We start from the raw sequence: 25,589 nt of genomic DNA on the forward strand, positions 1-25,589 counted from the left end.
TGTACACTTATGGAATACACTTTCTATTTATTTCACAAAAAATGTAAATGAAAGCATCAAAATAATGAGAGAATGCTGTTACCGAAACAAAGATATTAGTGTGAATTATACCATCCATCAACTTTCACTGTCAAGTCTGCAACTGTTCAAGACAGGAACTTATTACCACAATGACAATTAGCAAAAGGCAATATATAGTGGTCATTCTCGCAATACCAAAATCCTATGCACACTAATAATAAATCAAATAAATTTAGATTATCTCAGAGGTTTGTTTTTAATAATCAGTAGAATCATCTTAAAACAAACATATGAATATAATATTTAATTATTTTGTTTGTATTAAAAATATTCTCCAAGTATAATCAAAAGGAATTACTGGAGACACAAATTAGATCCAATAGGCCTTGAGCTCACTCATCTACTTACACACTTAAATCTGTTGTATTCATCCATTTGGTAAACATAATATTTGCTTTCTGCACACACATATCATAATTCAAATTGCATGCTGTGGCTAGAAGTTTGGAACGCAGATATCTCTCAGAGGCTGATCCATTATTACTCCAGGTTTGTTGGTCAATCAAGTCTCCAAAAATGTTAAAAATATATTTCTGTAACACAAACACATAGTTTGGATTCAGTGCATAAAATGGATCCCACCATATAAATGACAATTACATTTCAGAATCATTCTAATCTGTTGCTGAACATAATGCAAAAGCTGCAACACTGAAATTAGCACATCATAATGCAGATGTACAAGTCATTGATGAGATCACACTTGGAGTACTATGTGGCGTTTTGGTCGCCCAGCTACAAGAAGGATGCCAATATGTGGGAAATGGAGTGGAAGAGATTCATCAGGATATTGCCTAAGCTTAAGGGCATGAGTTATAGGGAGAAGATTGCAACCGGGGGAAAATTGATTTAAATGTACAAGATCATGATGGATATGGATCAAGAGAATACTCAGTCTCTTTCCTAGGCTAGAGTATTCTAAAACTAGAGAGCATAGGATTATGGGCCTGTCCCACTTGGGCGATTTTTCAGCGGACTGCTGCCGACTGTCAAGTTGCCAGCAGTCACCTGAAAAACCGGCAACTGGAACAGCGAGTGGAACACGCACACAAACACGTCGCTTCCTTCACCAGCCCGTGTGAATTTTTTAGACAGCGCTCCCCCCGCTTGCCCCGTCTAAAAATTTCACATGGTGCAAAGCCAAGGTGATATAGACGCACCGCGATGAACAGGAAGGTTAGCGCTGTGATTAAGACGGCTTGCCCAGTATACGGTCTAAAAAAAAAAAATTTTTATACGCACATTTTCAGTCAAATTGACCCCAAGTGCTTCATATAATTACACACACACCAAAGCGTGGGTGAACTTGCCCAGGACACAACGACAGTGCTGTAATTCGAGACGGCTACCTTCCGCACAGTATAACACTTAGCCCATTGTGCCATCTGTCGTAAGAGTGGGGAGGGGGCGGGGGTGGAGAAAGGGAGGGAAGAAGGAGTGGAAGCAACTTTTAAGAAGCCAGAGAAACATGGCTGTGAAGTTCGGCAGTCATTCAATGTATCCTTGGTTCTGAAAACTACTGCTTACCTTTTTCCCCCCCAATGAGCCAATGAAATTCACCGGTCAGCATTAGCTACAACCTTTGACCCACTAGGACCTCCTGTCGACCCACCTACGGCGCGAGAATTCTCGCTACTCTCCATGGCGGCTTCATTCTAGTCGCCACTAATTTTTCAACGTTTCAACACGGTGACTATAATGAGGCCGCGACTAGTTCCCAGAATGCGTGAAATCCTCACGACCATGAAGGCGACTCCACGGCAACTACCCACGAACATGTGTCTCCTGCAGTTGCCTAAAATGTTGCCAAGTTTTGCCTAATTCACGAATGAGTGAATAAATAAATTTATTGGCCAAGTATTCACATACAAGGAATTTGCCTTGGTGCTCCGCCCGCAAGTGGCAACATGACAAACAGTGACAGTTAGGAATGACACATAAAACATTAATAAAAAACCATTATCGATTAAACATGTGAATTAAATAAAATACCAGAGCAAAAGGAGGCTATAGATTTTTGGTTATTGAGTAGTTATTGAGAAGGACCTTGGGGCAACTTTTTCTGTATCTCAAATGAGTTGCGAGAGGAAGCTGTAGAAGTGGATAAAACTTTAACCTTTAAAAGACCTTTTGACGTATGCATGGGTTGGAAGGATTTGGACAGCCATGGGTGAAATTGGACTTACCCAAAATGCAAACTTGGTCGGCATGGAAAAGGTGGCCAAAGGACCCATTGGTGGATGTTAAGCGAAGCTTGGGTAGAGTTTAGTGGGATTGCTCCTACGGTGGGGTCATGCCCCAAGGAAGCCAATATGCAAATAACTTAAAGGGGACCACCCCCAAATTGGATTCCCATTGCCAGTTGTGTACATGCCCTTTTAAAACTCATACTTGCAGAACATTCAAAGCTGATAAAATCCAGTAGGCATGCTTCAAATCAAAATGATCCATCTCCTAGCAATGCTCTGAATGACCATTGTGCTATGAAATATGTCATCATGCACACATTGAATGCGGAAATGTTGATATATTACATTATTGAATTTTTGACGTACAGCCAACAATTCCTCTCAAGGGTGCAGCATTAACAAGAGTTTTGGGCAAGTATCCATTATGTTTGCTGGAGCTTTGTGTTAAGTGGAAGATTTAATTCCACAAACATATTGAATGATGGTATCCAGATACATGGCAAGTTAAAAAGATAATCATGGTAAAAATATCAGGCACCTTCATCAGATTGGAAACCGACAGATCCCCCCTCTTCTCAACAAGCATGTAGATATCATTGAGCTGTAGCAAAGTTTCGACTATTGGCGCAGTGCTGGTTTCATTCTTTAAATAGCTGATCAAGTTCAGCACCTCCTCTATTGAGATTTTCCCTGCACTAAAGGATAATAAAATAAAACACATTAGTCTACACAATACATGAATATTTTTAAATTGCACAATGGCACATTTATCAAATGTCACAATTTTCCTCATGATATTTGGCCTTTTGAATCTATACCAGCTCTCGGATCACCTTCATCATTCCCATAACTATATCCCTGCTCTTAACTCTCACTCACATGCCATCAAGCAAACCAGCCTCCCTTCCAAAGACTCCATCTACACTTCACGCTGCCTTGGCAAGACCATCAACATAATCAAGGACAAGTCTCTCCCTGGTCACTTCCTCGTCTCCCCTCCCCATCAGGCAAGAGGTACTGTAAAATACTAATAATAAATTGAAGTCTTCAATCTCATCAGCAAGAGAGCAGTACTGACCTACCATCTACCTCACTGGAGACCTTCAAATTATCTTTAAACGGACTATATATTGCACTAAACATTGTACCCTTTATCCTGTATCTGCAATCTGTGGATAACTTGATTGTAATCATGTATACTCCTGTTGCTGACTGGATAGCAAGCAACAAATAAGCTTTTCACTGTTCCTCAGTACACGTGACAATAATAAACCAAACCGAATATGTGTAATGTATTTCTGTAAAATACTAACAAATTAAAGACTTCAATCTTCAATTGCGGATGACACGAAGCTGGGGGGCAGTGTTAGCTGTGAGGAGGATGCTAGGAGGCTGCAAAGCGACTTAGATAGGCTGGGTGAGGTGGGCAAATGCATGGCAGATGCAGTATAATGTGGATAAATGTGAGGTTATCCACTTTGGTGGCAAAAACATGAAAGTAGGCTATTATCTGAATGGTGGCCGATTAGGAAAACGGGAGATGCAACGAGACCTGGGTGTCATGGTACACCAGTCATTGAAAGTAGGCATGCAGGTGCAGCAGGCAATGAAGAAAGCAAATGGCATGTTAGCATTCATAGCAAAAGGATTTGAGTATAAGAGCAGGGAGGTTCTACTGTAGTTGTACAGGGTCTTTGTGAGACCACACCTGGAGTATTGTGTACAGTTTTGGTCTCCTAATCTGAAGAAATACATTCTTGCCATAGAGGGAGTACAGAGAAGGTTCACCAGACTGATTCCTGGGATGGCAGGACTTTCATATGAAGAAAGACTGGATAGACTGGGCTTGTACACGCTAGAATTTAGAAGATTGAGGGGGGATCTTATAGAATCCCTCCAGGACAAGGGGTCACAGCTTAAGGATAAGGGGGAAATCCTTTAAAACCGAGATGAGGAGAACTTTTTTCACACAGAGAGTGGTGAATCTCTGGAACTCTCTGCCACAGAGGGTAGTTGAGGCCAGTTCATTGGCTATATTTAAGAGGGAGTTAGATGTGGCCCTTGTGGCCAAGGGGATCAGAGGGTATGGAGAGAAGGCAGGTACGGGATACTGAGTTGGATGATCAGCCATGATCATATTAAATGGCGGTGCAGGCTCGAAGGGCCGAATGGCCTACTCCTGCACCTAATTTCTATGTTTCTATGTTTCTATGAAACGTACAAAATTCTTAAGGGGTTGGACAGGCTAGATGCAAGAAGATTATTCCCGATGTTGGGGAAGTCCAGAACTAGGGGTCACAGCTTAAGGATAAGAGGGAAGTCTTTTAGGACCTAGTTGAGGCCAGTTCATTGGCTATATTTAAGAGGGAGTTAGATGTGGCCCTTGTGGCTAAAGGGATCAGGGGGTTTGGAGAGAAGGCAGGTACGGGATACTGAGTTGGATGATCAGCCATGATCATATTGAATGGCGGTGCAGGCTCGAAGGGCCGAATGGCCTACTCCTGCACCTAATTTCTATGTTTCTAATCTCACCAGCCAGTACCGGTCTGACCTCCCAACTACTTCATTGAAGACCATTGAACTATTTTTAACGTACTTTATCTTGAACTATACCCTTTATCCTGTATGTACACTGTTGGAGGTTTGATTATATTCATGTGTAGTCTTTTCATTGACTGGATAGCATGCAACAAAAGTTTTTCACTGCACCTCAGTACATGTGGCAACTCCTGCCATCCACCTACACTTGGAAAAATTCATGGCATCGTCAATGTTGAATCTGGACTTCTTGTAGGACCCTGTATTGCCAAACTTTAATACGCAAGATCTGGGCTTTAAAGCGACCCCGTGAGCCATGACATGGGAAACATGCAATCCACATGTGATGAAATTAAGGATATGTATAGGTTAAACATAACCTCTTTGATTTTTAATTCAATTCTTCTGGAAACAAACACAATCAGTTTTTTTAAATAACTTTATAACTAATAACAGAAAATGTTGCAAAAACTCAGTAGGTTCAATTGAATTTATGTAAAGAAGGACAATTAGAGTTTTTGTCTGAGATACTTCCTTAGAACTATGAAGGAAAGTTACAAGTTATTAAATGATGGTCGTAGTTGACTATGACTGAAGAGAACGGTAATGTCTTTACTTGGAGTGGTGAATACTTGACATTATCTACCCCAGAGGATTGCATATGCTCAGTTATTAATTGCATTTGAAACGGATGAATATGAGGAATGGCAGGGGAATGGTGTTAAGTAGAAGATTAACCATGTATTACAGAGGAAGTTTGAGGAGCCCTTATGCTGTTCCAATTCTTGTATCAAGATTGTGGTAGCTGGAGTGTCATGAATATTGAACAAACGTCACAATGCCATTTCAGCTCCCAGCTGCAAGATTACTTTTATGTTTACTGCAGTGAGAATAAACTATCTTTTTGAGGATAGGTAGGTCAATCCAATAAGTAGTATACAACCACATGAATAACATAACTATCAATTACAATACAACCAATGAGTAAGACAATTTGACAGATTTGATTATTTTTTTAAACTGATTAAGTTAGACTTTTAATTGCATTAATCATTATTGGTTTATCTGAAGAAGGGTCCCGACCCGAAACGTCACCTATTCCTTCTCTCCAGAGATACTGCCTGTGCCGCTGAGTTATTCCAGCATTTTATGTCTACCTTTGGTTTATCATTGTCACGTGTACCATGATACCATGAAAAGCTTTGTTTGCGATTTATCCAGTCAAATCGCCATACGCACGAAGAAGAGATCCAGTCAAATAATACTATACACAAGTACGATCAAGCCATGCATAAGTACAATAAGTACTGCAGAGAAAAAAGTGCCAGAGTGCGGAATTTAACGTTGTAGTGTTTGTGTTACAGAGAAAGTGCAAATAAAAAGTACAAGGTCCACAATGAGGTAGGTTGGAAGATCAGAACTGTACCCCAAGTTAAAGAGAGGATTGTTCAGTAATCTGACAACAGCAAGGAAGAAGCTGCACTTAGTGTTTGAAAATAATTAGTTACTTAATGAACTGAGTGAAACCATACACACTGGTGCTGATTAACAATTAACAACAATACCAAAATACAGATTTGTTATGAATTGAAAAATAAATACCAAATTCAAATTGAAGATTCAAAAGGAGCAATTACCTTGCAAGCACAAAGGCATTGTTGATAAGGCCAGCTCGATCCTGATCACTTATAGCCAAGTGATTATTTTGTAACAATTCATTTAATTCCTCTGTGGTGCTTTTGTCATAATTAACGATATAGTAACCAGTCATATTCATGTTAAATTTCACCCAGGTCACATTTGGCTCTTTAAGATCAATGGTATCTAATGGAAAATAAAGTGCACATTCATTTCTCTCCAGTTACTGAATCACTGATTTATCTAGACCATGCCCAACAACCGTTAATTATTCTGCACATAACCATGAAAATATCAACAATACTAAATTTTCACTGCACAGTATTACTGCATAAATTTTGACTAAGGTTAACTTCTGCACGATGACCCCATGAATGAAACTACTTGTTGACCCCATTCTTCAAAGAATTACTAAAGAGACTCTGGACCTAATTAAGGTTGTACCAGCTTCATTGTCAGGTTCAGTAAAAGGAAGGGAAACTGATTAAAGTATAAATGAATTGGGTACAAATGAGTTGGCAGAAAGAGGTATCAAGGATGTATCAATCAAATTTAAAATGAGATGATACACTTTGTGCAGCTCAAAAGAGTGCTGTGCAAGCCATTTCTTTGCCAGTTTCTGATCATTCACTTAAAACCCTTCTTCCAATATAAACTCCTCTCCTCTTGCAGAAAGAATGTCAGCAATCTCTCCTTCGAATATATGTTAATGCTGCAGTATCGATCACTTGCTGACTGACTGTTTTTTTATTTCTAAAGGAATCAAGGGATATGGGGAGAAAGCAGGAACGGGGTACTGATTTAGTTGGATCAGCCATGATCACATTGAATGGCAGTGCTGGTTCAAAGGGCTGAATGGTCTACTCCTGCACCTGTTTTCTATGTTTCTACATTGCCCTCCATAATGTTTGGGACAAAGACCCATCATTTATTTAGTTGCCTCTGTACTCCACAATTTTAGATTTGTAATAGAAAAAAACCTTTGGAAGCTTTTATTGCTGTTTATGAAGACCAAAATTGTGCCAATGAAAGTCAAATAAGTCATTATGAGACTGAGAAACAAGAATAAAACTGTTAGAGACACCAGTCAGACGTTAGGCTTACCAAAATCAACTGTTAGGGAAATCATTAAGAAGAAATAGACATCTGGTGAACTTACTAATCAGAAAGGGACTAGCAGACCAAGGAAGACCTCCACAACTGATGACAGAAGAATTCTTTCTATACTAATGAAAAATCCCCAAACACCTGTCCGACAGATCAGAAACACTCTTCAGGAGTCAATGGGAGGATTTATCAATGACCACTATCTGCAGAAGACTTCATGAACAGAAATACAGAGGCTACACTGCAAGATGCAATTACCCGATCTGAACACAATTGAGCATGTCCTTTATATGCTGAAGATTGAGGGAGGATCTTATAGAAACGTTCAAAATTCTTAAGGGGTTGGACAGGCTAGATGCAGGAAGATTATTCCCGATGTTGGGGAAGTCCAGAACTAGGGGTCACAGAGGGAAGTCTTTTAGGACCGAGATGTGAAAATCATTTTTTACACAGAGAGTGGTGAATCTGTGGAATTCTCTGCCACAGAAGGTAGTTGAGGCCAGTTCATTGGCTATATTTAACAGGGAGTTAGATGTGGCCCTTGTGGCTAAAGGGATCAGGGGGTATGGAGAGAAGGCAGGGATGGGATACTGAGTTGGATGATCAGTCTTGGTCATATCAAACGGCGGTGCAGGCTCGAAGGGCCGAATGGCCTACTCCTGCACCTATTTTCTATGTAAGAGAAAACTGAAGGGGACTACCCCCCAAAACAAGCATAAGCTAAAGATGGCTGCAATACAGGCCTGGCAGAGCATCACCAGAGAAGACACCCAGCAACTGGAGATGTCCATGAATCGCAGACTTCAAGCAGTCATTGCATGCAGAGGATATGCAACAAAATACTAAACATGACTACTTTCATTTACATGACATTGCTGTGTCCCAAACATTATGGTGCCCTGAAATGGGGGGGACTAGTTAAGTCAAGTTTATTCATCACATACCAGATGTGCAGTGAAATGAAAAGTGACTATGTATAAGCACTGCTGTAATTTCTACATGGTGAATTTCTACATTAAAATCTGACAATGTGCACTTTATGCACATGTGATCTTTTCTATTACAAAACTCAAATTGTGGAGTACAGAGGCCAATAAATAAATGATGGGTCTTTGTCCCAAACATTATGGAGGACACTGTATGTTTCGGATTCGAGGCAAATGTTCTTGCCCTGTACAAAAGTATCCATGCCCCTCATAGGACCAATGACAATATGTCAAGTGCAGAATCTTGAACTTAGAGATGGATTTTGTGCCTTGCTATGCATCTTAGTGAGTTTCAGTGTTTCGTGCCACTATGCTGTCATTAAGGCCGACCAAATTATTTTAAAAAAAGATATAGGGCTGTACTTCTAACACTAGTCATGGTGGTTTCAACTCTCTCTTCACATGACATAGTGGGACCATCAATACTTTCAAGACAATGCAAGATAAACTAACTGAAATATTAGCAATTAAATAAACTTTGTAGTGGAAATATATATACAAAGTTCAATGTGTTGCTAGGATCATGCATTATATCAATCCACATAATATGTTTTTAAATGTATTCATTCATGGGGTATGGATATTACTGGTAATGCCAGCATTTGTTACCTATTATGAATTGCTCCCGAGAGGAACAAGCAGTTAATAATAGTCAACGACAATACAATACCTGGAGTAACATATGGGGCAGATTGGTAAAGAGTCAACTTTCCCCAAAGGACATTAGTGGATCATATGTGATTGAATTACAATCCAGTCATTTTCTGGTTGCCATTGTTAATCTTTCTTTTTAAATTACACATTTAATTCCTCTATTTTAAATGTCTTGAATATAAGCAGGACTATGGCAGATGAGAGGCTGGTCATCAGTATGGAAGGTGATGAAAGAGAGTTCAGTGGATAGAATAGGCAGGAGCCCAGCAGAGAGCGTGAAGGACTGTTGCATTGAGATGCATTTATTTTACTGCAAGAGGCCTGACCGTTAAGGCGGGTGAACTCAGGGGATGGATAGGTACATGCGACTGGGACATTGTAGTCATTATGGAAACCTGGCTAAAAGAGGGACAGGACTGGCACCTTAATATTCCAGGGTACAGGTGCAGAGTACAAGTTGTGACCACTGCCCAGTCCATCGCCGACCCAGACCTCCCCACCATCAAAGGGATCTAGCGCAGTCGCTGCCTCAAAAAGGCTGCCAACACCATCAAAGACCCACACCATCCTGGTCACACACTCATCTCTCCTTTGCCATCGGGAAGGAGATACAGGAGCCTGAAATCTGTTCAGGAACAGCTTCTTCCTCACAGCCATCAGGCTATTAAACAAAACATCAAACACGCTCTGAACAACAGTCTATTATTACTATGGCACTTTATCTGTTTATTTATTGTGTGTACATGGCCTATGGTCTATAGACATACTGAATTTTTATCTCCCATTCTGTATTATGTTTCCATATTCTGTTGTGCTGCAGCAAATAAGAATTTCCTTGTCCAATCTGGGACACATGACAATAAAACTCTTGACTCTTTGACTCCACAGGTGAGATAAAGGTGGGGGTTAAAAGAGGAGAAGGTATTGCTTTATTGATTAAGGTGAATGTCGTGGCAGTAGTCTGAGGTGACATAACTGATGGTTCGTCCAGTGACGCAATATGGGTGGAGCTGAGAAATAAAAAAAGAGGATAATCACCTTGTTGGGAGAGTCCTATAGGCACCAAAGATTCAACAGGAACTAGAAAAACAAATATGCCAGGAGATTGCTGGCAGCTTCAAGACGACTAAGGTTGACATAGTAGGAAATGTTTAACTTTTCCAACATAAACTATCCGTCATAGTGCAAAGGGCTTAGACAGGGTGGAATTTGGTAAATATGCCCAGAAAAGTTTCCCCATGCAATATGTAGAGGGCCCTACAAGGGAGAAGGCAAAGCTTGATCTACACTCAGTAAATTGGGAAAGACAATTGAATCATGGACGAGGCTTTTGGGCCCAGCGATCACTGTCGTATTGGTTTTAATATAGTTAAGAATAAAGACAGGCGGAGCCCACAACTTAACATTCTGTATTGGAATATGGGCAACTTTGATGGCAATAGACAGGAACTTGTTAAAGTTGATTGGAGCAAGTTGTTTGTGGGCAAAGGAACGTTTGGAAAGTGGGATGCTTTTAAAAGTGTTATGACAAGAGTTCAGCCATTCATGTTCCTGTTACCCGGCTAGTGGGAGTGAGGAAACTTGGATGAAAAGAAGCATCAGAAAATAGGAGGCATGGGACAGGTATAGGCAGCTGGGATCAAGTGTATCCTTGGAGGAGTTTTGGGAACTGCGGAGCATACTTAGGGGGGAAATAGAGGTCAAAGAATGGGACTGGAGATAGCTTTGGTCGATAATATTAAGGAAAATCCAAAGTAATCTAAAAGACTGATGAGAGCAAAACCATAGATGTAATCTGTATGGACTTCAGCAAGGCATTTGATGGTTCTGCCTCCCCTGACCGCACGTCCCTGATGTGAACTTTGTGTAAATGGGGTGTCTTAGTGGAAATCTCCAAGATGTCCTGAAGGCCCTGCTTCCACGATGTATGACTCTAGAAGTTATAGAGAGATTCAAACTCATGCTCCCGAATCACTAACCCAGAAATCTAGTTTTTAATCCGTTAACAACCATTATAATTGCACAATGTCATTACTTTTTAATTAAATCCTTAGTACATTGAACAGAAGGGGAGCTGAGATCTGGGCAGATCAGACAATGATCACTTGAATGGCAGGGCAGGCTTGAGGGACCAGGTGGCTTATTCCTGCTATTCTTTTTATATTCTCAAGGGAACATATAAATTAACTTTCATCTAATTGATAATAAGAAACGTTTTATTTCATTAAAGCCCAAACAATAAACTTAATGACTATAGAAATAATATAAATGCATTCACTTAAATTGAGTTGGGAAAATACAATTACTTGATCAGCATGGATAAAATAGTCGAATGACCGTATTTCAGAAAGTAATTTTCGTTCATGCTTCATTACATAAGGATGAAATTTATTCAAGTGCACAACTATTTGTATAAAAATTAACTTCTTAACATCAAGTAACAATTAAAGTATATTTGCAAACAGTTTAAAGCAAAATAATGTCTCAAATTTCTCAGATAATTCAATGCAGAGGATATTTTTGTATTCCAATTAACATCGGAGATATTAAAAAAAAATAGTAACCATGTAAAATGTACTTCTTGGTCACCAAAATAAAAGTTGCCAAGCAAAGGCTAAATTGAAGAAAAAGAAAAAAAATACCAGTTTTATTCTTAAGGAGCCACTTTTTGATGCACTTAGGCTGTGCATAGTTACTACAGCTGCTGGTGATGTAGGTCAGTGGAATATGCCACAGGTAACTAAAAAGTAAAATAAAAGCTTTGATTAATTTAATTTTGTTGAATTACGAAAAGTTATGAACTGGAGACAGAATGTCAAGAATAAATTATTTCACTTTTATCTTCGGTCCACAAAGTGAAGATATACAAATGAGTTTGAATTTCCAAGCACTATTATAAGAATTCCAGCCTTTTAAACTAATTATAACACATCAAATTACAATATCATAGAATCATAGAAGCATGCAACATGGAAAAATTGGGCCAACTTTGGTCAACAATTTGCCCAATGCAGCTGGTCCATATTCTATTCTTCCAAACCTTTCCAATCCATGTTATTGTTCAAACATCTTTGAAATGTCATAATTTTACCTGCCCCAACCATTTCCTCTGGCAGCTTATTCCATATATGGACTGCCCTCTGTGCAAGAAAAGTAGCCCATCAAACCCCTTTCAAATCTTCCCCCTCTTATCTTATAGGATAGCAAAATTCTAAATGGTAAACGCAATAACATTTGCATGTAATTTTTTGTCAAACCTCAAGCGATATTTCAAATGAGACTTGACCATGTTATCCCCAAATTATTTTTTGTTTTTCATTGCACCACATATTCTCCAATTAAGCCCCCAACCCCATCCACTTTTCAGGTTGATAGTTGTGACAATGAAAAATAAATCCTTGGACCAGTCTGTGCTAATATTATATCTTCCAACTGAAATTATTGATTTTCATTCAGTGTCCAAATAAAAATAATGACAATAAGATACAATTCAGAGTCCCCACTGAGAGTAGGGAAGATTTAAATCAGTGGGACATGACATGAAAAGTTTAGGGGTAACATGAGCTTCTTTAGCACTGGATAATTTAAAAATTTGATTTATGTAAAATGGAGGGTTATGGTCATATTAGTGTTCGGCACGGACTAGAAGGGTCTGGCCTGTTTCCGTGGGGAAAATATGGTAATCTTGACCCGATCAATCAAAATGAAAAAGCAGCACTTGAGGAAAATCCTTCATATTAGAATCTGGTTTTCCCGATCACCAAAATGTTTGAAAATGGTTTTACCTGTGAAAAGATGATGATGAATTTTGTGGAAAGGCGATCCTGAGGAAACGGTCTTGACGGAGGTGAATTTTATTAGCAGTGGTGTCCAATTTCACAGTGACTACTGGGAATCCTGTCTGCAGCGTCCAGGTTTTCATCATTTCTTTCACATTCAAATTTACACTTCCAACCTGTGAAATAAATAGAATGCACCAAGAGGTTACACCAAAGCACAGCAAGATTATTCAATTGAAGATTATTCATTCTCAACGATTTGTGGAGTTAGTATAGGATTTTTGTACTAGGTTACTGGTGCAATTGTTGCCAATTTGCTACATAAAATAAATAACATTACACAATCAAACAGATTTATAAAAACATTGAAGTCTTCAAGATCCATGTTTTGAAAACAAGAGTTTTACAGTAGCATTGTTACGGGCCTGTCCCACTGTACAAGGTAATTCAAGAGCTCACCCGAGTTTAAAAAAAAAATCAAACTCGTGGTCAGTACGTAGAATGTACGTGACGGGTAGGTCGGAGCTCGGAACGTCTCTTAGTGGCTCGAAACGCTAACGGCAAGTACACGGGAAACGCGGTAAGCTCGTGAAGATATTTCAACATGTTGAAAAATGTCCACGAGAGCCTCGAGTACCTACGAACCTCCGAGTATATCGGAGTTCGAATCAGGGGAAACTCGGGAGAACTCTTGAATTACCTCGTAGAGTAGGTCAAGCTCTTTTACAAGGTACAATGCAATCTTGAGGAACAACATATTATATTTCTTCTGGACATGTTGCAATCTTCTACACTCAATATTGATTTCTCCAACTGGGTAACTTGTTTTTGTTCTTTCTATCGGCTTCAGAACTGGCCTTTTCTGCTTATCGCTATTCTAGTTCAGTTTTTTTATTTAACACTAGTATAGCCTGGCCAACTGGGTTTGCTCAACGTTCACCTATCCATATTCTCTAGCGATCTTCCCTGACTCTAAAGGGCCTGTCCCACTTGCATGCGATTGCATGCATTTGGCGCGACCAAACGGAAGCGAAGTTCGCGCTAAATACGCGCTAAGCAGCTGGGCAGGAGGCGGGCGACTGAATTTGGGCGTCGGACGGTGACGCCATCACGTAATGCCATGCCGGGAGGTGACGCCATCGCGCAACGCCACGCGCTAGGCGTACGCCGTCAACCATATAATAACCATATAACAATTACAGCACGGAAACAGGCCATCTCGACCCTTCTAGTCCGTGCCGCACCCACAATCCCCCCCTAGTCCCATATACCTGCGCTCAGACCATAACCTTCCATTCCCTGCCCGTCCATATAGCTATCCAATTTATTTTTAAATGATAAAAACGAACCTGCCTCCACCACCTTCACTGGAAGCTCATTCCACACAGCCACCACTCTCTGAGTAACGAGGTTCCCCCTCATGTTACACCTAAACTTCTGTCCATTAATTCTCAAGTCATGTCCCCTTATTTGAAACTTCCCCACTCTCAGTGGGAAAAGCTTTTCCACGTCAACTCTGTCTATCCCTCTCATCATTTTAAAAACCTCTATCAAGTCCCCCCTTAACCTTCTGCGCTCCAAAGAATAAAGCCCTAACTTGTTCAACCTTTCTCTGTAACTTAGTTGCTGAAACCCAGGCAACATTCTAGTAAATCTCCTCTGTACTCTCTCTATTTTGTTGACATCCTTCCTATAATTAGGCGACCAAAAATTGTACACCATACTCCATACTTTGGCCAGACGCCGTCAGAATTGGTCAAGACGCCGTCAAGACGCTGCGTACGCCATCAAGACGCTGCGTACGACCGCAATGCGCTTGCATGCCGACAGGCCGTTGGCGCGCAAAGATTTCGGCCACTGTCAGATTTTCGGAGCCCTACAGGCCCCCAAACCGTAGGGTGCAAGTTGAAACAAGAGTTAAAATCTGATGGTCTGCATCCCAGGGTAATTAAGGAATCGTGGATGCATTGGTGATCATTTTCCAATGTTCTATAGATTCAGTATCAGTTCCTGTGGATTGGAAGGTAACTAATGCTATCCCGCTTTTTAAGAAAGGTGGGAAAGAGAAAACAGGGAATTATAGACCAGTTAGCCTGGCATCGGTGGTGGGGAAGATGCTGGAGTCGATTATAAAAGATGAAATAGCCACACATTTGGATAGCAGTAACAGGATCGGTCCAAGTCAGCATGGATTTACGAAGGGGAAATCATGCTTGACTAATCTTTTGGAATTTTCTGAGGATGTAACTAGGAAAATGGACAAGGGAGAGCCAGTGTACCTGGACTTTCAGAAAGCATTTGATAAGGTTCCGCATAGGAGATTAGTGGGCAAAATTAGAGCACCTGGTATTGGGGGTAGAGTGCTGACATGGATGGAAAATGTATTTGGCAGACAGGAAACAAAGAGTGGGGATTAACGGGTCCCTTTCAGAATGGCAGGCAGTGACTAGTTGGGTACCGCAAGGCTCGGTGCTGGGACTGCTGCTATTTACAACATACATTAATGATTTAGGTGAAGGGATCAAAAGTAACATTAGCCAATTTGCAGATGACACAAAGCTGGGTGGCAGTGTGAACTGTGAGGAGGATGCTATGAGGATGTAGGGTGACTTGGACAGGTTATGTGAGTGGGCAGATGCTTGGCAGATGCAGTTTAATGTGGATAAATATGAGGTTATCCACTTTGGTGGCAAGAACAGGAAGGCAGATTATTATCTGAATGGTGTCAAGCTAGGAAAAGGGGAAGTACAACAAGATTTGGGTGTCCTTGTTCATCAATCTATGAAAGTAAGCATGCAGGTACAGCAGTCAGTGAAGAAAGTGAATGGTATGTTGGCCTTTATAACAAGAGGAATCGAATATAGGAGCAAAGAGTTCCTTCTGCTGTTGTACGGAGCCCTAGTGAGACCACATCTGGAGTATTGTGTGCAGTTTTGGACTCCAAATTTGAGGAAGGACATTCTTGCTATTGAGGAAGTGCTGCGTAGGTTCACGAGGTTAATTCCCGGGATGGCGGGACTGTCATATGTTGAAAGAATGGAGCAACTGGGCTTGTATATACTGGAATTTAGAAGGATGAGAGGAAATCTTATTGAAACATATAAGATTATGAAGGGATTGGGCACGCTAGAGGCAGGAAACATGTTCCTGATGTTGGAGGAGTCCAGAACCAGGGGCCACGGAAAACAGAGATGAGGAAAAACGTTTTCACCCAGAGAGTTGTGAATCTGTGGCATTCTCTGCCTCAGAAGACAGCGGAGGCCAATTCTCTGGATGCTTTCAAGAGGGAGTTAGATAGAGCACTTAAAGATAGCGGGGTCAAGGGATATGGGGTCAAGGCAGGAACGGGGTACTGATTAGGCCATGATCACAGTGCATGGCAGTGCTGGCTCGAAGGGCCTACTCCTGCACCTACTGTCTCTTGTCTATTGTCCATTGGCTGTGTGTGGTTTTATTTTCATACTGAAAGATCCATAGCCTCTGCCTGTAGTGTCTTATCAAGGGAGAAAAGGCACAAAATAAGAAAATAAGAAAAAACAAAAATTCTGTAAACAATCAGCATGTCAGGCAGCATCTATGGAAAGAGAAGCAAAGCTCTCATTTTAGATTGAAGACCCATCACTGAATTAGTTATGAAGCCACAAAGAACTGCAGATGCCAGTTTAGAAAAAGGCATTGTGCTGGAATAACTCAGGTTATATTTCCCCGAAATCAATCCAAAGATGCTTCCCGACCCAAAACATCACTTATCCATGTTCTCCTGAGATGCTGCCTGATCTGCTGAGTTATTCCAGCACTTTGTGTCTTTTTTAGTTCCGAAGAATGGTTTGCAACATGAAATGCAACTTTTCTTCCTTTCCACAGGTATTGGATGACTCTTGAGTCTTTGACTTTGCTGGGGGGTGGGGGGGGGGGGGGGGGGGGGGGAGTGCAGTGGAGAGATAAGTTATTTGGCCTTCCATCACAGCGATGTGATGGATGTTTATGTAAATTATGTTGTGTCCGGGTCTATGTGTTTGTAATGTATGGCTGCAGAAACGGCATTTCGTTTGGACCTCAAGGGGTCCAAATGACAATTAAATGTATCTCTCTCATCTCTATCTCTCTCTTGAGAATGTTCTGTTTTTACTTTAGATCACCAATATAGGCACCTATTTTAATCCCCATTTAAAATGCATCAATTATACAGGACAGAGATGAGGAAAGATTTATTTACAGAAAAAAACACACAAATTCCCCACATCAGAAGGCTGTGGATATTCAGTTGTTGAACAATTCAAGGTCAAGACCAAGATATTTTTTGGAGACAAAATCAGAGGATATAAGGGAATGGAGGTGGATAAGGGAGAAAACTGTGGTTGAGGCATCGGAAATGGTGACTATACAGAACAGCTAAGCAGTTTTAAGGATACACACAACATATTCCTTTAAAAAAAAATATATATATATATATATATATATATATACACATATATACACACACATATACATATATATATATACACAACTACATAAAAATATACACATGTATGTATATATGTATGTGTTTTGCAGGACACAAAAAGTAGTAAACACTGCCCAGTCCATCATCGGCTCTGACCTTCCTTCCATCGAGGGGATTTATCGAAGTCGCTGCCTCAAAAAGGCTGGCAGTATCATCAAAGACCCCACAACATCCTGGCCACACACTCATCTCCCTGCTACCTTCAGGTAGAAGGTACAGGAGCCTGAAGACTGCAACAACCAGGTTCAGGAATAGCTACTTCCCCTCAGCCATCAGGCTATTAAACCTGGCTCGGACAAAACTCTGAACATTAATAATCCATTATCTGTTATTTGCACTTTATCAGTTTATTTATTCATGTGTTTTGTAGTCAATGCCTACTATGTTCTGTGTGCTGAAGCAAAGCAAGAATTTCATTGTCCTATCAGGGACACACTTGAACTTGATGTTCTCTCGGAAAATGAAGTACCCTTTCTTCCCCTCAAATTGGACCATGAACAGCAGAGAAATTATGGTTTGCTCCATTTATTTTATAGCAAATTCTGGCCCATTTTTCTATGAAAATTTAGATCTACTTCATTTCAAAAGTTCAGGATAATTAGATTGAAAATACATAAGCATCATAAGAAGGTTACATACTTTAGCCATACAGTTCCAGAGGTCTTCATTTCTTGTGTTCCCATACTTATGTTCCATCAAATATTGTGTAATTCCTTGCCGGAAATTGGTTTCATTAAGGAAATCCTTCAACATCAACAGAATTGAAGCACCCTGGGGGAAAAAAAAGAAAATGTTGCTTATTTTGAATGTTTATCATTAAATACAATTATCTTTTACACAATTCTGCATTTCAACTCAGATTTTTCAGACAACAAGAAAAGCATGGAACTTTAGGAGCTTTAGTAAAGGTAGTACCTGGTTTACCCAATCCAGCAAAGGTCCTAGGTCTCCTCAATTGTCAGTGTGGCTAAACGCATATCTCATATTTTGCTTGGGCAGCTTACAGCTGGTATGAACAGTGGTATGAATGCTGATTTTGATGAATGAACAGTGGTATGAATGTTGATTTTGCTAACTTCAGGTAGGCCCTGGCATTCCCTCCCCCCCTCTCTCACTCTATCCTTCCCCCACCCAAGTTGCACTAGCTTCTCGTTTTCACCTAACAACACTCGCCACATCTTCCCATCTCCCCCCCCATGTCTGCCTTCCGCAAAGACCGCTCCCTCCGCAACTCCCTTGTCAATTCTTTCCCTTCCCTCCCGCACCATCCCCTCCCCGGGCACTTTCCATTGTAACCGCAGAAATGCAACACCTGTCCCTTCACCTCCCCCCTCGACTCCATTCAAGGACCCAAGCAGTCGTTCCAGGTGCGACAAAGGTTCACCTGCATCTCCTCCAACCTCATGTACTGCATCCGCTGCTCTAGGTAGGTATGTTACAAAACCTACCTGAATCATCATTAGGAATCTGCCCTCAGCCAGGCCCGCGATTTTGGCGCTGTTTGGAGGGGGCGGGTTTAAAACGCGATTTTTACTAGGCTGTACTAATCGCACATGTTCAGCCTAGTAAATCATTAACGAAAAATCGCTGCAAGACCCGGTCGCAAAAGGTATTATTAGTTTTATAGGCCTCGATAATATAGTTCTAATAGTTTTTAAATTACTGTTTAATTTCGCAACCTCTCGCAGCCCCAGGGTTTTATAGAGCAAACAATTAAAGGTATGTACCTTATTTTTACATTAAATGGGGCATATATATAACCCTATATATCAAATTATCTATAACGAATAGCTCATTTTGGGCTTTTTATATCCCGCAGTATTTTTCTCGGCACTTGAGGGCACTAATCCAGCGCGCTGTCAACATTCTAAACCGGCGCGTTCCACATGAACCCACTAGAAAGCCGATTTAAATGGGCATTTATTTACAGCAATTGAACACTAAATTCCTTCCATTTGGCCTATAAATTAATGTAAATTAGATATAAAAGTCATGTTATATTGTGAATTATTTGTGAATAATCTTTGGACACTTAGGCTATTTAAAAATGTTAATCTTTCCTTAAGAAATAGGCGTTTGATTATCCAAGATCACAGCTTTTTTGTAATGTCCATTGAAAATCAATAGGGAACAAGATGCTAATTTCCGAGTATGAAAATGGTCATAACTTTTTTAATACTTGAGATATGAAAGTGAATTTGGTGTCAAATTAAACTTATTGTTATGCTTTATTTGATGGGATAAATTGCAGACTTGATTTTTTAAATCTCAAAATTTTGTAACATTGCTACTCTAGGTGTCAGCTGATTTACATCGGGGAGACTAAGCGTAGGTTGGGCGATCGTTTCGCCGAACACCTCCGCTCAGTCCGCAATAACCAACCTGAACTCCCGGTGGCTCAGCACTTCAACTCCCCCTCCCATTCCCAATCTGACCTCTCTGTCCTGGGTATCCTCCATTGCCAGAGTGAGCAACAGCGGAAATTGGAGGAACAGCACCTCATATTCCGCCTGGGGACCTTGCGTCCGGATGGCATTAACATTGAATTCTCCCAATTTTGCTAGCCCTTGCTGTCTCCTCCCCTTCCTTAACCCTTGAGCTGTCTCCTCCCACCCTCCTATCCGCCCACCATCGGGCTCCTCCTCCTCCCCTTTTCCTTCCTTCTCCCCCCCCACCCCCCATCAGTCTGAAGAAGGGTTTCGGCCCGAAACGTCGCTATTTCCTTCGCTCCATAGATGCTGCTGCACCCGCTGAGTTTCTCCAGCAATTTTGTGTACCACCAACCTGCTAACAATGGCCTGTTTCCTTTATCATCGTTACTTTTTTGCATAACTTTCATTCATTGGTCTATCTCTCTCCATCATTGCCTATTTCTCTCGTTTCCCATATCCCTAACCAGTCTGAGGAAAGGTCGCGACCCGAAACGTCACCCATTCCTTCACTTTAGAGATGCTGCCTGTCCCGCTGAGTTACTCCAACTTTTTGTGTATCTCTGACAAAGGATGGATGTCTGGCAACTTAACATTGAGGGGGGGGGGGGGGGCGGCAGGGGAAGGGGGTGTCTGTACCATCCAACAACATAAATAACATTCAACAGGCTTGACATCCTTTGTATTTAAAGAAATCTCATCTCACAGATGGCTGGCAAATAAATAAGTACCACTGGATTTTTCTTTTCTTTTAAAGATTTTACAAAAATGTAGATCAGAATTGGAAATAGGCATTAAGACAGAGACTAAAGATGCTGAGCTTCATATTTTATGAGATTAGGTCTATCATCAAAAAGTTTGTTACCTTCTAGTGCATTATGTACCTTTAATTAAAATGTCTTCGAATGATAACATTACATGGTTTCAATTTGCACAGCGGAAACCTGAACACATATTCTAAGCTTGTGGTTTGGTGTAATACAGAGAACACACATTGAATAGAAGCACAGTGAGTTTATACCGCACGCTGCTGAAAAGAATGTCAAAGGTACATGGGTCGGGTCACGTAACCACAGGTGTATTTGATCTACCTAAACTGCAGTTATTGAGATGGTGCAGCACACACACTCTTAAATGGCCTACTCCTGCACCTAATTTCTATGTTTCTATGTCTATGTTTCTAAATATATCTATTTGATACCTGCTTACAGCAACATCACTCATAAGCAAAAGAAAAACTCCACTTTGCATCAGATTTATTCAGAATCCATTCTAATTTTTATACAAAATCAAAATAAATGGCAGCTTTTTTTCAATTTAAAAATGATCATGCCTCTGATCTCTATTAACCAAATATACATTGGGGAAAGGTGCAAAAGGGAACGATTCACACAGTGAATTATACTGGTGCATTTGGATATGGAAATATTCATCGTGTTTGCTGGCAATCACCGTTAAGCAAATATATTTCTGAAACGTGTGTGCGTATTTCCAGCCAAGACAAAGCCATTGCTTCTCAGGAAAAGTAGTGAACAGAGGAAATAGGACGGCAGAAAATAAATAAACTGACCTTAATGCAAATATTATATTAGAATTTAACCAAACTGATCTGGGAGATGTAATTTATTTAATCAGCTTTTTCTGTAATACCACGGTTAATGTTTAATGATAAATTGCTATGGAACGATACATCTAACAGCATCCTTGAGGAAGGATTAGCAAGAAACACCAATGTCTTCCCAGCAACAGCAAGCTAGCCGGTATTTAAGAGGCTTTTAGATAGACACATAGATAGAAACATAGAAAATAGGTGCAGGCGTAGGCCATTCGGCCCTTCGAGCCAGCACCGCCATTCAATATGATCATGGCTGATCATCCAACTCAGTATCCTGTACCTGCTTTCTCTCCATACCCCCTGATCCCTTTAGCCACAAGGGCCACATCTAACCCTCTTAAATATAGCCAATGAACTGGCCTCAACTCCATTCTGCGGCAGAGAATTTAGTTGAGGCCAGTTCATTGGCTATATTTATATGGAAGATATGGATCATGTGTTGGCAGAAGAGATTAGTTGAACTTGGCATCCTGATCAGCATGGGCATTGTGGGCCTAAGGGCCTGTTCCCATCCTGTACTATTTTGTGTCCCAATTGTTGATCTCTCAATCTCCTCGCTCACAGAATTCATCATTTTCATTCAACCACCCTTGGGCATTAAAGGCCAACCATTACACAATAAACCTTTTGCAATCAGTCATGAATCACCCATACACTTCAAAACGTCACCTGCCAAGCAGGTTGGATGATTAATGCTCTGTCACTTGTTCAAGAGATTACAGATGTTTCTAACTCTATTCCCTGCACCTGTATTCTGATATTAATATGTCAAATTATTTGATTAATCTTTCTCAAACAGACATATTGTCTATTGCCAATTGTCTGGGAGTGATCAGATGTTTGATAAATACTTGAGCAATATTAATTTGCAATGGTTATTCCTTATATAAAAAGTCATCAGCAGACTAACATAATCCAGAGCTCACATGGGAAATATGTCAAAAAGCAATTAGAATCATACATTTACAGCATGGGAGGCCTATTGGATTTATTGTGTCTGTACAAGCTGAAAAAAACCAACTCAAAATGGTCTAAGCTTGCTTTCCAAGTGTTGGATTTTGCACTCCAATTCCATATCCAAATACTTTCTACACAATGAAGAATTTGGTCTCTTACGACTCTTTCATTAAATTCCTCACCACCCTCTACATAAAATAAAACCACTCTCCCTTCATCAAATCCGCTCTCCATCAATTACTTCAGCAAAGGGAAATGTCATTCCTGTATGCTCTTTTCAAATTAATAATTTCGAAAATCTTTCCTTAGAGAAAACACCACCATCCTATCCAACCTTTCTTCACAAAAAAAAATTATTCAGTCTTGGAAATATCCTCAATATATTTTTTCTGTTCCTACTGCAGTCCTATCATTTCTTCAATTAATTCACAGGTCGTGGCCCCCCTGATAATTATAACATTTAATGCCCTTTCCGAACTGCTTTGAACTGAATGACTTACCAGGTAATTTCAGAGTTAACCACACTGTAGTGTGAATGTGCAGTCACAAATATGGCAGATCAGCTCATTTCCGGGATTTTATTCCCCAAGGTCAATTGGGAAGGAATATCATCTTTTAATCCAATTTGCAAGTTTAGCAACATCATTACTAATATGTTTTTGTTCAGAATTCAATTAATGCATCCTGTTACCATTCCTCACATCCTTCCTACAAGGTAATGACCAGAATGCTAATGACACATGTAGCTTGGTTTTACATGTGTTTTATATTATTCCCCGCCATGTAATCGTCCCGGATGATAACATTTTCACATTGCATTTTCAATCAGGTTGTTTATCTGCCTATTTTCAAAGATCTGGGGACATGTTTTCCAAGATCTCTTTACTCCTCTGCATTTTTCAGTGTTTCACCCTTTCCATATTTTATTTTACTTGTTCCACCGTTATGCATCACCTCATAACTCCTTGGATTGAATTCCATTTGCCACACTTCTCCCCACTCGGTCAATATCTCCCTGCACCCTATGGCTATCTTTATTATCAGCCATTGATGATACTATTATTTGTATCATCTGAAAACTTCAATGCTCCCCTTACATTGTCATAAGTAATAGGAGCAGAATTAGGTCATTCAGCCCATCAAGTCTATTCCGCCATTCAATCATGGCTGATCTATTTCTCCCTACTAACCCCATTCTCCTGCCTTCTCCCCATAACCCCAGACACCCATACTGATCAAGAATCTATCTATCTATCTCTGCCTTAAAAATATCCATTGGTTTATATTGCCAGAAGTCAAGGTCCATACAGTTTCCAATGACATTGACAGAAATAAAGAGACCATGCAGACAGGTTAATAGGTTACAGGGAAAGGGATTAAAATGAAACTCACAAGGCTATAAATTATGGTACATGACAGGTGTCACGTTGGTATATGACAGGTGTCACATTGGTATATGACAGGTGTCACATTCTAATAAAATAATATTATAGATGAAAGTTGAGTTGGTCAGATTCATGAGGATTAGTTATGAAAGGTTGGGAGCTGGGCATAAATAACAGCATCATGGAAAGGCTATTTGGGTGGGTTGATACTAGCTTGATAAGTGTAAGAAAATCTACGAGACAAAACAAGTGGATATGGAAATCAGGGAATAAATTAATGGGTTTGCAAGGCATGGGTAACACAGACTGGAAGGAAATAAAGGCATTTGGGAGAACTCAGTGGTATAATCTTCTGTGTGAGGAAACTAATAATGTCAGCTAAAAAGCAGAATTTGTTGGTTTAAAAATACATCTAAAAATTAATAATTTCTGGATGCCTCAAAAAGCAATTCATTAGAGTTGCAGGGAAGGATAAAATGATATAATCCCATTGCGAGTTGTATACAATGGATCATTATTCAGACAGAAAAGGAAAACAAGTTTCTCAGGGCATAATGAGATCATAATTATATGCAATTTCAAAATGTAGAAAAACAGTATAAAGGTGCATTACTCAATTTAAGTGAACTTTAAGAGAACATTTTTAAATACATAGCATGCCCAACCAGAAAAGCGACTGATTTAGAGAATGATCTGGGAGGTTATATTTAAGAAAGAACAGCAGGTGCTGGAAAAATGGAAGGTGGACAACAAAAGCTGGAGAAACTCAGCAGGTGAGGCAGCATCTATGGAGAGAAGGAATAGGCGACGTTTCGGATCGAGACCCTTCTTCATGATTATATTAATGATTTGGATAAGAATGTAGTCACTAAATTTGCAGATGCTATTAAAATTAGTGGTATATGGACAGCGAAGGTTATCCAAGATTACAACAGGATCTAAATCAAATGGGAAATTGGGTCAAAACTTGGCAGATAGAATTTAACGTGAGAAGCATGAGTGTTGCATTTTAGGAAGCTAAAATAAGGCAGGACTTACCCAGTAAATGGCAAAGCATTGTAGGAGAGACAGATTTAGGGATAAAAGTACCTGACTGATTATACAGTTAGACAGGATGCTAATGTAGGCATCTCATATGCTTGTCTTCGTCAGAACATGGAGATGTTGGGACATCATTTTACAGCTTTACAACGCATTGGTTAGACCACATGGAGTACAGAGTGCAGTTCTGGAGGTGCAGAAGCTGGCAAGGGCGCACAAGAAATTCACAGGGTGATCAGACTGGAGGGAATCTCGTTGGCACGCTCACAAGATGTTATGTTGCACAAAGACTCTTCACATGCATAGATCCCGGATTTGAACTACCTGGAAACATACCTACAACTTATAACCATATAACCATATAACTTGTGTACAATTTCTTCACTAATGGATTTACATACCTTTTCATAGGAAATAGAATCAAACATTTCCTCAATTTGTTCAAAAGTTTCAACGGGAGTGGAGAGTGGGTGGGATGAATTCATTGAATCTTTCTCCATTGCCCTGAAGCGAGTGTGCAAGAAGCGGTCACTCTACGTGTAAAACATGAATACAAAACAAAGGAAGTTTGTTGAAATGCTAGAATACAGGCCATGATACTGTAAAACGTAACACAAAGACATAAATTGTCAACATCTATCTGGAAAATACTTCATAGACTATTCATTTACAAATGGGACATGTCT

The 25,589-nt window shown here is 40.1% G+C and overlaps 1 protein-coding gene across 1 annotated transcript in view; it reads right to left on the reverse strand.

The window, feature by feature from the left end:
* Positions 1-25,589, reverse strand: part of lnpep (leucyl/cystinyl aminopeptidase) — a 107,751-nt gene that overhangs the window by 14,784 nt on the left and 67,378 nt on the right. The window contains exons 8-14 of the mRNA XM_055633288.1: positions 25,305-25,436; positions 18,116-18,247; positions 12,979-13,148; positions 11,836-11,933; positions 6,446-6,632; positions 2,809-2,965; positions 430-614 (exon numbers count right to left, since the gene is read on the reverse strand). Coding sequence (XP_055489263.1) covers positions 430-614; positions 2,809-2,965; positions 6,446-6,632; positions 11,836-11,933; positions 12,979-13,148; positions 18,116-18,247; positions 25,305-25,436 — 1,061 coding nt within the window. The remainder of the gene's footprint in view (positions 1-429; positions 615-2,808; positions 2,966-6,445; positions 6,633-11,835; positions 11,934-12,978; positions 13,149-18,115; positions 18,248-25,304; positions 25,437-25,589) is intronic.

This window comes from Leucoraja erinacea, chromosome 3 (assembly GCF_028641065.1).
Source record: "Leucoraja erinacea ecotype New England chromosome 3, Leri_hhj_1, whole genome shotgun sequence".
Taxonomy (NCBI): Eukaryota; Metazoa; Chordata; class Chondrichthyes; order Rajiformes; family Rajidae; genus Leucoraja; species Leucoraja erinaceus.